Source organism: Drosophila guanche, unplaced genomic scaffold (genome assembly GCF_900245975.1).
Source record: "Drosophila guanche unplaced genomic scaffold, DGUA_6, whole genome shotgun sequence".
NCBI lineage: Eukaryota > Metazoa > Arthropoda > Insecta > Diptera > Drosophilidae > Drosophila > Drosophila guanche.
In genome coordinates this window covers 10,201,853-10,216,633 of record NW_022995743.1, presented here as the reverse complement: position 1 = coordinate 10,216,633, position 14,781 = coordinate 10,201,853, and the positions used below count along the sequence as shown (strand labels likewise).

General features: G+C 44.2%; 2 protein-coding genes across 6 annotated transcripts in view; one reads left to right on the top strand and one right to left on the bottom strand.

Annotated features, from left to right (window-relative positions):
• LOC117582441 (sodium channel protein 60E) overlaps positions 1-7,108 on the top strand; it is a 29,451-nt gene extending 22,343 nt beyond the window's left edge. For 2 of the 5 annotated variants that reach the window (XM_034270183.1, XM_034270161.1), the window contains 5 exons: positions 47-155; positions 213-394; positions 744-844; positions 2,493-2,735; positions 2,814-7,108. In XM_034270183.1, coding sequence (XP_034126074.1) covers positions 47-155; positions 213-394; positions 744-844; positions 2,493-2,735; positions 2,814-3,367 — 1,189 coding nt within the window. In that variant the 3' untranslated portion in view covers positions 3,368-7,108. Of the gene's footprint in view, positions 1-46; positions 156-212; positions 395-711; positions 845-1,905; positions 2,025-2,492; positions 2,736-2,813 lie in introns of those variants that run through there. The other 3 variants (XM_034270152.1, XR_004573718.1, XM_034270175.1) reach the window with 3 other exon arrangements.
• A 298-nt stretch (positions 7,109-7,406) lies between these two features.
• LOC117582471 (transient receptor potential cation channel protein painless) lies at positions 7,407-14,538 on the bottom strand. The gene is made up of 4 exons (XM_034270208.1): positions 14,477-14,538; positions 10,249-10,475; positions 8,199-10,193; positions 7,407-8,133 (listed from the first exon to the last, which is right to left on the bottom strand). Exons 2-4 carry the CDS (start codon positions 10,465-10,467, stop codon positions 7,603-7,605), a joined length of 2,745 nt encoding a protein of 914 aa, XP_034126099.1. The 5' UTR covers positions 10,468-10,475; positions 14,477-14,538; the 3' UTR covers positions 7,407-7,602.
• Between the last annotated feature and the right edge of the window lie 243 nt (positions 14,539-14,781).

Sequence of the window (14,781 nt, the reverse complement as noted above, 5' to 3'; positions counted from 1 at the left end):
CTCTTTATTATTCTATTGTCTAACTCCAATCGGTTTCTCTTCGCAGGCGAAAGAATGAAAAGGAGCGCTCCAATTCCGGCGACAGTGCCACTCAAACTTCCAGCCCCGGAGGATGGCAATCGAAGCTCTCGGCCCTCAACTTTTTCCACCTGCAGGTGAGTCGCCATGAGATTTGTAGCACTATTTTGTGATAACTTTCCGAATCATTGCAGGTTAGTCGTCGGGGAACTGCCTGCTCCAGTCGTGCCTCATCGCGGAAGTCTTCACGTGCCTCTGATGGCTCCGATCTGAGTGAACTTGCCGGGCCCTGGCTGAATTTGCCGCTGATGCTCGTCTCGGGGGCCGATGATGTCGTTAAGGATATTAAGCAGCAGGGCGATGAGATGGGCAAACGGTAGTTATCCCCAGATCCAACCAATTACATTCAACCACACACACACACACACTGCATCCACACAGTCACACGTACACACACACACTCACTCAGCAGACACACACACAGACGTTCCATATATATGTGTATGTGTATCCATGGCTGCGATGAATTTGAAATGCAATTTTTAGACGAATACGAAATTGAAAGGCTTTCCATGCTCATGCCGCCTTCCAACCATGCAACAACCATGCAACCAGATAACCAATTAACCAAATAACCAGATAACATACCCGGCGATCCATGCTCGATAAATTTAATGTTTTGTGTGTCCACAGTGTACCTATATGAACTTAAGCCCTATTTCTAGCATATCCTCTTGTATCTCCCTAAACTATGAGTCCCTGCTCGCAGATATGGTCACAGCGGTTCTCAGAAGTGACTCCCAGCCTAGTGGCTTGAATTACCTAGGTAAAGGCTCAATCACTCCTATCCTATCCTATAATAGCTGCATAGCTTAGCTTAGCTTAGCTGGCAACAACCCACAAACGTACAGTCTTAAGAAACCAAAAACAACAATCAGAAAAAACAGAAAACAAATCAACTCAATCAAATGCAAAAAGCAATCTTACAAAACTTCGTTTTTAGTTCTCGTCTATAACTCACTCACATTTGTTATATACTCTGCTATATTAAGTATAACTATATGTATCGATTCCTCCACTATCCAGTACTCGTACCAGTCGATTGCTCAATAACGTATCTTATCTAGTTTCTTCATCCAAACTCCCGACTCTAAACTCAACTTAACTCAACTCAAGCTTAAACTCAGATCATTCAAGCAAACGAAAGCCTCTGTCAAATACTCATTAGCCGTTTATGACGCTCTCTACAACAACTATTCAACAATTTTCCAAACAACTATCTGAACAATAATATATTGCAGTTCTAATATACAAATTTGATACAATTATTCATTTGTAAGTAGTGGCCTAACCGGAAATCGTTGAACTTGTAGATCCACTCCCACCTCCGACTACACCCGACTACTCCGACGCTCTACGGCATCGAGAATGCGCAATTTGAGTTGATTTTTGATTGGTTGCCTGCCCTTAAATAGATCGTTATTCCTTAGTTTTGCTAAATATTTTCAGTTGATTTGATTGTAGCAGCATTGATACCGTACAACCATCCACACTCACCAGGTAAATTCGGAATTGTGGAGCTCTGAAAACCCGTAGAACAGAACCCCTCCCCCCATCCAAGTTCATGCATAATGATGTACAGCTTAACAACTATTTTCTTCTATGTAATGTCGTCGAAAAATTGCAGAAAACAAAAAAATATCTACGAAACAATGGCTGGCTCTTGATCTATAGCTATAAGTAATGTTATCCTTAATCTAATTCATACCCTGCCATATCCGAACATTCTACACACATTCCAATTCGAAACCAGATGAACTGACCAATTCATGTTTATGATTGTTACTATTATTGCTATTTCTACTACTTAACTATTACTATTATTAGCGGTAGCATATTTGTGGAAGCGCCTAGAGCAAGTCGTCGCCGAAGCTTTTATAATTTCTTTTTGCGTCATCAGGATGCTGTCGATGACAGCTTAACCTCACCTTCAGTACATAGAAAAAGTAATTATTGACAAGTGCCTATTCACAAATCCACCAATCCACTCAGTCAGTTAATCACTCACTCACTCACAACGTTTGTTATTTGTAAATACTCTCTCTATCTCTCGCTCTCTCTGTACATAGCCATTGAAACCACCGAAACAACAGCACCTTGAACCAAAACCACTGCACCCCAATCTCAATTCAGGCATCAATCGAGATCATATCCATATGGCTTCTACTTCTTATTGTGATTCATATCATTGAAACCAATCTGTAAACTCTCGCCTCGCTCTCCAAAGATAATTATCAGTTTTTTCTCATACTCTATATATTTGTATACCCACCCACTCTCTCTCTCTCTCTCTCTCTCTGTAACTGTAATTGTATCTTGTATTTGACCTATCCACACAACCTATTTTGTATTATTCTGTGCGTTGTGCCCACCACAATTGTCAAACACTAATGCGTGCCTTTCACCCACAACAGCTGCTATAAATACCACGACCAACACCACCACCTCAGCCTCTGTCTCCGCCAGCGTTTCTGGTGCGGCCTCCGCCACCTCAACTGCGACAGCAGCATCCGCCACCGACAGCGACAGACAACAGGTGGTGGGGGGGTCGGCTAGCTCACGTAAGCGCGCCTCTAGTTTCATACGCAAGAAACCCCCCCTTGAAAGAGGTTTGTCAGCACAAAGCGCTTTAAGAGTTAACAAGAACGCATTTGTCTGTATGTGTAATTTGTCCGTGAGATACACGCCCCGAGAGCAAACCCCACTAAAGTCGTTGTCTTTTACCAAACTTCCAGCGGAGGGACCTGCTCCCGAGGTGATTGTCACGCGGCCATCGCCGGATCAGCAGACGCATCCGCACATGCATGCCCTCGGCCTGCGACCGGACAATGCCACACTGGTCCATGTGCTGGTGCACCGCGAGAGCGAGGAGTACAAGGAGGAAGACGAGGGCAGCCTGTCCTCTACTGGCAATGGCAACGGTCACGAGAAGCCCAAGCCGCCGCAGATACGCATCAGCACGGGCTCGTTGGAAAGCCACATGGACACCTGTCTGATGCCCACCGTGCAGATAATGGTGGACAGTCCCAAGGAGCCGCCACGCGGAGATTTCAGTACGGAATTGGCTGCTTCACCGACAGCCACAGCGATTGGTGTGGAGGTGGATGCATCTCCCATCGATGTGAATGTGCAGGGGGACACATCGCAGGTGTTCTACGACTACAATCCCGACAAGGCAACTGGCAACGAAATTATCGAAATGGACACACTCGCAGAGGATGAGACGCATGCGTTAGCTACAAGAGAAAGCGAAGCAGATTCACTTCCAGCCCAGGACCAGCAGAGATGACCTTCGGTCAACAGTCGCCAGCAGGATTCCAGCAAAAGCGGCAGCAGCAGCAGCAGTAGCACCAGCAGCAGGATCAGTGTCTGCTCCTCATCAACATCAACATCAACATCAACATCCTCTGCTGTCGCTGGTCGGCGTCCAAGTTGACAACCTCCAGCCTGAACGCGAATCCGATGCCGATTACTGTGTGCATTTGTCTCAGAACTCGTAGTTTCTTAGGCTTAGGCTTAGGCATAGGCGGGGCCGGGGTGCCCCTTTGTTATCATAGTCGATTACCTATATATACATGCATACATACATATATATATATATATAAAAGTCGCTTTATACGATATATACACATATACAGATACATATACATATACGGAACTATCCAAATTTATATACAATATCAATCAACGATGGCCAGAACATGCAGGAGGTGGAAAAGAAATCAATATTAAACTCTGTGTTAACAAAAACGTGCATTAACAAATCAAATCAAAAAAAAAGAAAAGAAAAAAAAATGAAGAATCCAGAATCATAGAATAGCTTGTCACAATCTGAATCCAAATTGGTATCGTTGTCGGAGAAGAGGGGGATAAAAAATGTCAATAGCTTACCGGACGTTCGGTTCTTAGTCGTAGTCATATCGGGGTATTTTCTTGGATATTTTCGAAGGTTGTCTTACAAAAAGATTGGCATTACATGCATACTCGAGCATTCAGTACACACACACACATTTACACATACAAACGTGAATATGTAACAAACTATCGCGGTGGGATCGAGGCTCATGAAAGTAGATTTATTTTCTCAATTAATGATACATACATACATATGAATATATTTTGTACATATGCCAAAGGAAGTATTTTAAACTAATGAGCTAATACTATACTTTTAGATATAGGGGATAGATAACCTTTACATAGCGTACGCCGTACGAGGTCTTAACATACGTACATATAACATTAGTTAGTGCAAATTTAATGAAATATTTATAAAGGTTTTTCGTTACGACTACGATAACGCATACAATTACCGATTATCGGTTATCGATTACCAATACGATTACGATAGCGCTAGCGATAACTATAAACGATTATTATCCATTACCGATTGTTCGAAGTACAAAAGCGAAGTATTAGTAGATTTGATTATTATGTACTGTACATACGAGTATCTGGTTATCCACTCCCTCACGCCCCAACAACTTACTCGTACACACACACTCTCTCTCTCTCTCTCTCTATATATATATACATCTCTCTTCTTCAGCATACTTCAGTAATATCTTAAGCCATAGAACAATGTCAAGTGAATCCAATCTTAAGCCCATTCGGGAAATCATATATCCAGCCAGCACAAGTATCGAACTCGAATTGAATCGTAATCAAACCAATCCAAACCAAACAAAACCAAATCGAAATCAATCAGCAATCAGCCAGATGAACCGCAGTCCTACCTAACGAATAACTTTTATTGTTGTGAAATAATGATTAGTTAACTTATTATATGATTTAGAGTAGCTTAAATCAAAACCAAGTTGCAACAATTGTGGTCTCCTAAGAAAGAAAAGAACAAACCAGTAAGCTTCCACAACAACTCTATTTTAACATAATGATTTACACTTTACACCCATGGAATGTACGTGACTTCTTTGTACAACTTTGATAGGGGTTTGTTTGGGGGCCCGGGGCCAAGTTTCCAAGAAACTTGCCGTGTTTTTGTTACATTTTAAGTGTTGTTCTCTCGCTCTTAAGTCGTCATTGTGATCGCATTAAGTTTACACATCGAACAGGATTTTTGGGGTATGATTATTTACGATTATTATGTACATACATAGTAAGTACTATACGAGGAAAACCGAAACCGAAGTACACCAGCAGCCTCCAAAGCAGCAGAGCACACTCCTCTCGACTTTACTCTACACTTACTCTTAATCTATTTCCGAAACCTAACAACAGACAATCAGACAGCGATTGATAGTAAATTGAAATTCTATGGTACCAACTAAATCGTTTTCTCCAAGAACATACAAAATAACGTACACACAACAAATTAATTGTGATTTTAACTGCAATTTTTACACAGAAAACGCAACAACAAAAAAACAAAACAAAAAACAAACAAAAGCAAACATAAAAACCAAACTAAAATCATAATTTTAAATTAGAAATGTTAACAGAGATAGGCGAAATATGGAAAATGTGAACAAAAATTACCAATGGGAAACCCGAAAGAAAAGAGAAGCAAACGCAAAACAAAACCAAAAACCAACAACAGACAGAAACCAAACACTCGTCAATTAAGTGATATTTAATATTGGTACATTGCCTAACAGTTGCAAGCATTATATATTGTATGACATAGGATTTACAATATTTAGTACTCGTATTCGATTGTACATAAACGATAAAAGATAAACGATAAACGATTAACATTAACGGTAACGGTAACGGTAACGAAATAGCAATAGAACCTCTCATCCAATCATTAAAGCAATTGACAACCCAAACCAGAGGAGGAAGGAAGTTTTCATTTGAGTTCTCTTTCAATAATAATCGCTTCAAACGATATTTACGATTAGTGAGCGACGCGACACGAGCCGATGCAATGATGTGGGAGGTTTAATTTAGTCATAGAGTATAACGACAATAAAATGAATGAGGCATATTCAATTATATAGACATCGTTACCAAAAACCGAAACCAACTCAAATGAACACAGATCAGGCCATAGCGCCACAGCGCAACAGAAAGCGTAAAACAAATGATGATTAAAAACATTTAGATTTTAGATATAACTCGTAATCGCAGTAGATAATGCTTTCGATCCCATTCAAGTCGAGTCAAGAACCAAATCAATCGAGCAAATGCAGCAATAGCAGCAGAAATTGAAACAAAACCGAGTCCTATGCATTTAAAGCTCATGGCACCGCAGCTCAGCACCGAAGCAGCAGGAACAGAAGCTCCTAGTAGCAGACGAGACGATGACTAGGGGCTAATTACGTATAGTACATACAGATATACCTATAGTTAGCAAAACGGCTGGTTTGATTAGGCATGCCTTACAGAATACACGATTTTATTTATATATACATATTGTTGAGATTAAAGTATATATGGATGATGAGGGAGGAGGTTGGACGGAAAACGTACGGACAAAAGGGGAACAGAGGAACACAAAAAGAAACAGCAATACAGTTAGATATTTATTACGTACAGGAAACCGAAAACAAAAGCTAAAGCAGCAGGCGTGGCGCACAATTGTTTAACACACTCTGAGAACTAAGTCAATTATTTTGATTTGCCGCCTTATTGGTCGTCCTAGTCCTAGTCCTAGTCCTAGTCCTAAAATCGCAGCAGTAACAGCTTTGGCATAATCAAAAATCAATTAAATATTACACACAAACCAGAAGAGACAATGCATAGTTGTATAATAATTCCTATTCTAGCTTAGCTTAACCATTGCCTGCGCTCCACTCACGCGCTCCCCTCGCTCCAAGCACGCTCCAACGGATGAAATCAAAATGTTGGCTTAATTTGTCTCTATCAAAACGATAATTGGGCAGCAAATTGTTAACAAATTATTGCCGCATGGTTTGCATTTGCATAAATTTCCATTTGGATATTTTCATTGCCATTGACTGCCTCGTTAGCTAGCCCTTTAGAGCCATCAACTTATGATTGATTTGATCCGCTACGCTCCTCAGCTCCGCTGCTAACAATTAATTTATAAAACAAACCAAAAGGGTAAAAAAAGAAACGCAAAAGATTAAGAACCATTAAGAACATAATATGTGGTTAAACAATACACTCAAATTTTGAACCGAATCATATCAGATGCAAAACAAAATAAAACTAATAACAACAAAATGAAAACGCAAAAAGGAAAACCAATTAAAGATAATAATTATAATAACAAAATGAAAATTCAAGAATGCATAAGTCTAACATTTGAAATTTCAAAATATTTACTCGGGTACAAAATGGTACGTACAGTAAAGGTATTCGTTTATACAATATTTACTGTCTATATAACCATTATATACTACTTACTTACTGACAACAAGCAAATTATTAAGGGTTTTGTTCAATTTCATTATTCGTATGTTAATAAAAACAATTTCTGACTAACTTAAGCTGCGAGTCTGCTTTGAATGCGGGTTATACACACATATGTTAAATGCTAAATAATTACTCATTAAATAAATACTATAGCTGAGTCCCCCAATCCCCAGCAGAGCCCGACTAAGTGCGCTCCTGCAGCACTTGCAGCAGATGGTCCAGTTTCTGTTCGATGATCTGCAGCCGTCGATCGTTAATCTGGTCCCGCTGACGCCTCTGCTCCGCACTGGAATTCTCATCGATGAGGGCCAGGGCGAGTTTCACGGTCCGGCCATCAATCTGGGAACACTGGCCGGTCAGCACGGAGCAGCAGCAGGGCAGCAGCTTCAACGGCGGATCCAGCAGCTTCTTCTGCGTGGCGCTCGTGGGCAGCTGCTGGAAGCTGGTCGGGCTCTTGCCATGCAGGGGCTGCAGCTCGAAGCCATTGCTCATGGGTATCAGCACCTTGTTGCCGTCGTTGGGCAGCACCGAGATCTGCCGCAGACTCAGGTAGTTGGGGTAGATGTTCATCAATCGCTGGCAGATGCTGCGGAAGGGTTCGCTGCCCACAATGAAGCCAGCGTGTCCGTCTCGGCCAGTGAGAACTTGCTCGTAGCGGGTCAGCAGATTGGTGCGTACAATGGCGCCGTTCAGCTCCGCCTGTGCCTTGATCGCCTGCGGAAGAGGGGATTAATCTGTAGTTGAGTCAATCCGGAAATGAAGAGGAAATGTGCACCCACCTGAGTGTCGCTCACGGCCAGACCATTGAGCAGATTGAACAGCACAATGGTCATGAAGAAAACGAAGAGCAGGAATATCAGATAGGTGTAGACGCTGTCGAACTTGATGTCACCGGCATCAAACTCTCCCGTGAGCATTACAATCGTCTTGATGAGCGCCTCGATGGGCACCGAAAAAGTGTTGAAGTGCCCATCGTCCTTTCCCTCCTTTGCGGGCTCTGGCGTGCTGTCCTTCGTGTCCACCTGCGGCTTGCCAAACAGTATGTAGAAGCACAGACTGAACGTCAGCACAAAGATCGAGTAGAGGGCAAAGCTCTTGATGAAGCTGCTGGAGACGGCGCGCAGCATAAGCATGTGGGTCGATATGGAGAGCACTGGCAGGGAGCCCACCAGCAGGCAGAACTCCAGGGACACCAGCAGAATGGTGAAGACGGCCAGCACGCGCTGCGTCTCCTTGTCGTAGCTGGCCTCCATGCAGGTCAGGATCGACAGGACGATGAGAGCCACCTCCATCAAGTTGGTGATGGACCAGAAGTGCAGCAGCGGCGACATGGCAAATTGAATGACCTCTCGGACTATGAGATACACAATGCCTATCCAGGAGAACAGCCCAAAGAGTGCAGTCAGGGCCGTGTGGTCACTCTCGTGGAACTTGAGCAGCGTGTGCGTGATAATGGAGGCAGTGAAGAGCGTGTAGAGCAGAAAGTTCAGATAGAAGATCACCGACAGGCGGTGCCACTTGAGGAAGAGGAAGCTCGAGATGAGCGGATGCTGCAGCAGGTGGCGCAGCTCCTTGGACTCGGCAATGTACGCGATTGGAGTCATCTCGTCCTGCAGTTGGTGCGGAATGCTTGGCCGCTTGTCCGACTGTCCGGACTCTTGCTGCCGTCGCATCAGATTCTTGTAGTTGATGACGATCTCAAAGCCCTGGTCGCCGGGCTTCTCCCCGTTGGTGGTGATGCAGGAATCGAAGTGCTCCTCGAGCACTTTCGGGTCCATCTCCTGTATGGGCAGATCCCCGAACGCGCTTCTGGCCCCAATGTACGCCCCATGTTTGAGTAGCTCCTGTGCCACCTTGATGTTGCGGTACTTCACCGCATAGGAGAGCGGCACCTGGCCACCCTTGTCCGCCTCGTTGATGTCCACACGATCGCTCTCGAGCAGCAGCTGCAAGCAGCGCTGGTGGTCGCAGAAGTCGTCCAGTGGCTGCTCGTCCAAACGACTGATCACAGCGTTCAGCAGCTTGGAATTCGAGTTCAGCCTCAGCTGCGGGTGCTTCAGGAGCACGTCCAGGGCCCTGTGGTTGCCCCAGATCACGGCCAGCTCCACGGGGCTGATCGCATTCAATTTCGTTTGATTGATGTTGATGCCCGTTTCGAGGATGACCTCGAAGGCTCGTTGCTTGCCCCGCTTAATGCTCTCCTCCAGCAGGGACAGATACTCCTCCTGGTTGGCATTGCGCTGGTTGTCCGCGTTGCCGCTCGCGTTCTGGTGATACTCTGCAAACTGTTGCTCAAACTGGGTCTCGTCCCCATCCCGTAGCGTGCGGAGAAGTCGCTCGCAGTCGATCTCTGCTCCGGGCTCGCGCAGCTCTGGCAGGGACAGTTCCGGGTACTGATCCTTCAGCATCTGGCGCACCTGCCCGTTCCGATAGCTGTCAATGTCCAGCTGGGGCTGGGTTAGGAACAGCCCGATCAGCTCCTTCTTGGTGCCGGCCTCAATCTTCCGGTTCTTCAGCACATGGTGGAGGGGCGTGAACTCGCCCTGGTCCACCACATTCGGAGAGGCGCCGTGCTCGAGGAGCAGCTGGATGCAGGAGCCCACCATTGAGGCATTCTCCGCTGTGAGATTCTTGGCCAGCGAGTTTAGGGGCGTCAGCTGGCTATACTTGCGGTCCAGCTGGACTCCCCCATGGCGCAGCAGCACGGCCAGATTCGATGGATCCCGCGAGTCTGCGGCATAGCTAATGGCAGCCTTGTTAAGCTTTTGATTTATCTGTTGGAGGAGAGTCCCTTAGTAGAAGATCGTGGCTGGAACATGTGCAACTTACATAGTTCACATTGCAGCCGTGGGCCAGGCAGGCCTCGATAAACTGTGCGCATCCCGGTGTGGACAGCGCCTTCTCGTAGAGCGTCGTGTGTCGCTCGTCCTGGAGATTCGGCAGGGCACCGTTGTCCAGGGCCGTGTGGAATTCCCTTATATCCCGATTAGCTAGAGCTGCGCTCAGCTGTCCCTGCGGATCGATGAAGCCGCAGTTTTTCACATCCATTTTGCTGTCTGCAAAGAGTCAAGCGAGAATGGGGCGGATGAGCAATGTCAACTACAACTAATCTTTTCCAACCCACGCTGCGTATGGCATTTCTATGGAAATGATGCCAGAACCCGCATTGCTCGTGCTCCGATTTGGTCGCTGGAGGTCTGACCTAGCAGACTGCTTCTGGCTAGACCTTGAAATGGCCAAAACAAAGCATGAGAGTGGACCCCCGCAACAAACGGCATTTGACAACGCTTCATGCTCCGATGATTTTCACACAAATGACTCTGTCTGTGTCTGTCTGTTTCTGTCCATGGAGCCGACCAGCAGCTGGTGGCCACAGTCCGAGAGCCACAGCCGAAAGCTGCCCCACAGGTTTCTCGAAAAACAAAAGACCAAATCTTCGTTTTTGGGGCAATTAAAGAAAGCGTCTTTAAGTGGTTTTTGTGGTAGGACGGTACCAGTGCCCTCCCGTGTAGTTATTAAATTATAACAATACAACTGAAGACAAGACAAGGTCTGAGAAGTACTTAGGCTGAGAAGTGGCCTGTGATTGGTTAAAGTGAACTACAAATTTGAACTCGGCCGCGTTTTTGGGATATCAAAATTTAACGATCATAAAGAATAATCATAAAATAATCGACACATCAATATCAATTAGCAATCAATTGGTTACGCTCTACGCTTTGAATACTGTTCCGAATGGAGGGTTTAGATAGAGCTCTGGGGGAGTGCTGAAATCGTGCGATTTATAGTCGGCTTTTTTCGTAAATTTCAAGGCGGCTTCTTCTGTGGGATCTTCTCCAACTTCTTCATCTCCATGGCTGTTCTGTTCCGTTCTGTGCTGTCTGCTTTGATGCTTGAAATGTGTGAGAAATCGGCTAATCACACATGAGACCAGGCTAATTTGAATATTCTCCCAATGATTGTATATCAATAGCCTAAGAATTGGTAATCAGGAAGCATCTTCTCCCCCATTGTGGGTAGCTCTTGGGCTAATGTATGCAAACAAATTGTGGACTGTAAATAAGGCCCCTGGTGGGCTACAATTTGTCGCTGATAAGATAAACAAAATCGCACAATCACCTTCCTTAATTGGCCCTTCATTTGGTCTCGACTTGTTCTCCCATCTAACCCCATCTTTCCTCTAGTCTGGTATTTGTTTGTCCAGCCGAGTACGAGTGCAAGTATTTGTCCAAGCAATTGACAAACAAACAGATTCATTGTTTGCCTAAGCCGAAGCTCAACCCAAAGTCTTACTAAGTCTTTGGTTGACAGAATGGCGTAATACTCGAACTCGCAATAATTAACAGAAAACTGAAGACCTTCACCTCTTAGCCGCATCTGAACCTAGTAAATGGGAGAACTGCCTGAATTATTGATGCATTTTGGGGGACAAACTCTGCCATTTGTTTCGCAATATTTGTGGCACTTAAGCAAGGAAACCTGTAGAAATCGCAGAGTATCCGGAGTCTGGAGGGGAATGCACTAACAGCCTGACAGAAGAAACCCGTTGATCAGGTTTGCGGGGAAATGCAGAAAAAAAAGAGTCGGGTATGAAAATAATTGCACTTAACGGGAAGTCTTGCACAACTCTCAGCTGCAAAAAGCAAATGTTATGGGATGGAGTATATACTTGTAACGCGGGAAGTTTAACGATTGTCAGCATTTTTGTGCCCCCTCCTCTCAGATAACACTCACACTGAGAAAGGAAACTTCCATCAAAAAATATGTATACATAATATATCTTTTTTTGTCTGAGTGAATTATATATTTATCTGCTTGGAGTCTGTTGGAACATCTGGAATTTGGAATCAGAGCTGGAGCCTCTGAAATTTCCCAAATTAGCTCTCAGTGTTATTCAGTTCTTTGTGTTGCTGGAGAGCTGCGAATGTGAAATCTCTTCGCAAAGGGGAAGTGCCACAGGGGTCGGGTTAATCTAAAGTTCTGCATGCGATAAACTATATATATTAGCACAGCTGAACAGGCCCAGCTGCGTTTATCCGTCGGGTCTGTCAAGAAGTACGAAATCCGATCGAGTGCTGAAATTCGGAACTCGCCATCGTGACTGTGAGACAGACCCTCCAGCAGTCGTGGGAGGAGGAGATCAGAGTAAACACTACTAAAATTCACTTGTCCATAAAGTCTGTTTATTGGCACACAATTTATGGCGAATTGTATACATTCTCAGCATTTTTTGTTGCATTTAATGAAGAACAGACCAGACGATGTGTTTACACTTGGCATTAAGACTGGAAAAACAAAAGGCAATAGCCAACTATTTCAGTACGTAGAAAAAAGTACAGCAACAACTACTTGGGAGTGGCAGAAACAAACTGAAATCTTGATCTACAATAGATGTTGCTTTTTTTTGTAGTGAAACGCAGCCCCGAAATTGTCATCATAAAAAGTTCATAATTAAGATTAATGCGTGCGAGGAGCTGGGGCTCTGGAGTGGAGCTGAGCCCAAGCATGACTTCATGCCGAACTGCCTCCGAGTGGCATCCGCAGACAAAAAACAAGCAACAAAATTTAGTTGTATACCAGAGAAGAAATGTTTAGCTGGCAGCAGCTCACAAACACATGGGCACATGCTTAACTTAACTAAAGTGGATACACACACACACACACACACATGGAGCACATGTACATGCTCTATATATTGGATATAGTATACCACTCGTTCGTACTCGCTGTGCACTTCATAAACAATTGGCTGGCCCACATCATGTACTCGTACAAAACACAACAAAAGATTCGAGAGGGGTGTGTGGTGTGCTAGAGGGTGGGCGGGGTGTATGTCAGTCAGTGCCCCGCACGTTTCGATAATTTCGAATCATTTAATTAAGTCCACATGAGGCGGCACACACGATTCTCCCCCGAACTTTCAGTTTACAATATAAGATGCCCGAGAAACTAATTAAATATCACTTGTATTTGCACTGTAAAAGAATCTTATTGCTCCCCCCTTTTGGGACTACGCCTTTGTGCACTGCTTAAAGTAGAAAAAAAAAACGAATAAACAAATAAGCTTTGTGGGCGGAGCCAAATCGGCAAACGAATGAATCCAGCCAACGATCAAATTGGGCCCCTGTCACTCGTGTGTATCCACATATCGCCTAATCGATAGATTATTTAATTGGTAATTGGTAATAAAGAATGCAAATTCAGCACTCGGTACATGTGTAATGTGAACGGAAGCACTCGACGCCCAAAGTAAATGCAAATGAAGCGAGGCTACGATTACTCCCGAACCCGACTGGGACTGGACTCCATTTACTGCTGTTGCACACAATCCGAACGGGAGGGGATCGAGTGATGGTCGGACACGATTTGTTCGTTTATTTCTTCATTATTTTCATTACTTGATTATTTTCTTGCTAGAAACCAAAGCACAATAAACACTTGAGAAAACGGGCCACCGCAGGCGTTGTGTTGCCTTTTAGGGCATCAGCATAAAAGTGATCGTGACCATTGACGGGCACGGCCCACGTTAGAAAATCATTTTTCGAAAACCTCCTTCTGGCGATGATGTCACAGTATGAGTGTTAATTCAATATTTTAATCATTTATCAAATGCAGTTCAATCAATTAATTAGCTGCCGGCGACGTCATTAAAACAAAAGAGGATTTTTTGATTGTATTTTTGTTACTTTCGCCGTGGGCGCCGTTTTTCTGCAGTTTTTTAACCTTGGCGTTAAATATTTTAAAACTTGTTTTCACTGTCTCTGCTGCTATTGCTGTTGAGTGGGCTGGAAGTGAGCTGATCTTTGCAACTGCGGTTTTACTCTTTCCTGCATTACACACATACATGATTCATTCACAGTAACTAATAATAAATTAAAAATCTCCGCGACTCATCATCGTCGCATTCACAGCTTAAGCCATGTCACAGCACAGCATCACTCAGTCCTGATTTACATAATCGTCGGATGATTCATTGATTTGCTTTTTAGAAACACCTCAGGGGTTTTTTTAAATCTACGTTTTCGAAATATTTTCTTAAATTCTTAAAGATATTTACATCGATCAGCACTGATGGCACGCACGTTACTTTCTTCTGTCAAATCCAGCGAACGAATGAAGCATTGAATACTTGGCGGGCCGTCTAAATAAAACGGCCGTTCGATCGGTCGAGGGCTTTCCGATCGCTAGTTGTGCTATCGATAGTCAGCAAAAGCTTCAAGCTTCAGTCACGAGTAGCAAGAGAGCGCCACTGTGCACCGCATGGCGTAAACAAACCACAACATACCTCGGGGCTTTCGCAATTTTCGACTTCTGAGCCTGAAATCATTTAATATAATTTGAATGCACAACAGCTGACTAGTG

Coding starts and splice junctions, on each gene's coding strand:
- LOC117582471 (XM_034270208.1), bottom strand. CDS start 10,467: ATGGATGTGAAAAACTGCGGCTTCATCGATCCGCAGGGACAGCTGAGC. Junction 10,194..10,248: donor ACGGCTGCAATGTGAACTAT/GTAAGTTGCACA, acceptor CTCCTCCAACAG/ATAAATCAAAAGCTTAACAA. Junction 8,134..8,198: donor TGGCCGTGAGCGACACTCAG/GTGGGTGCACAT, acceptor CCTCTTCCGCAG/GCGATCAAGGCACAGGCGGA.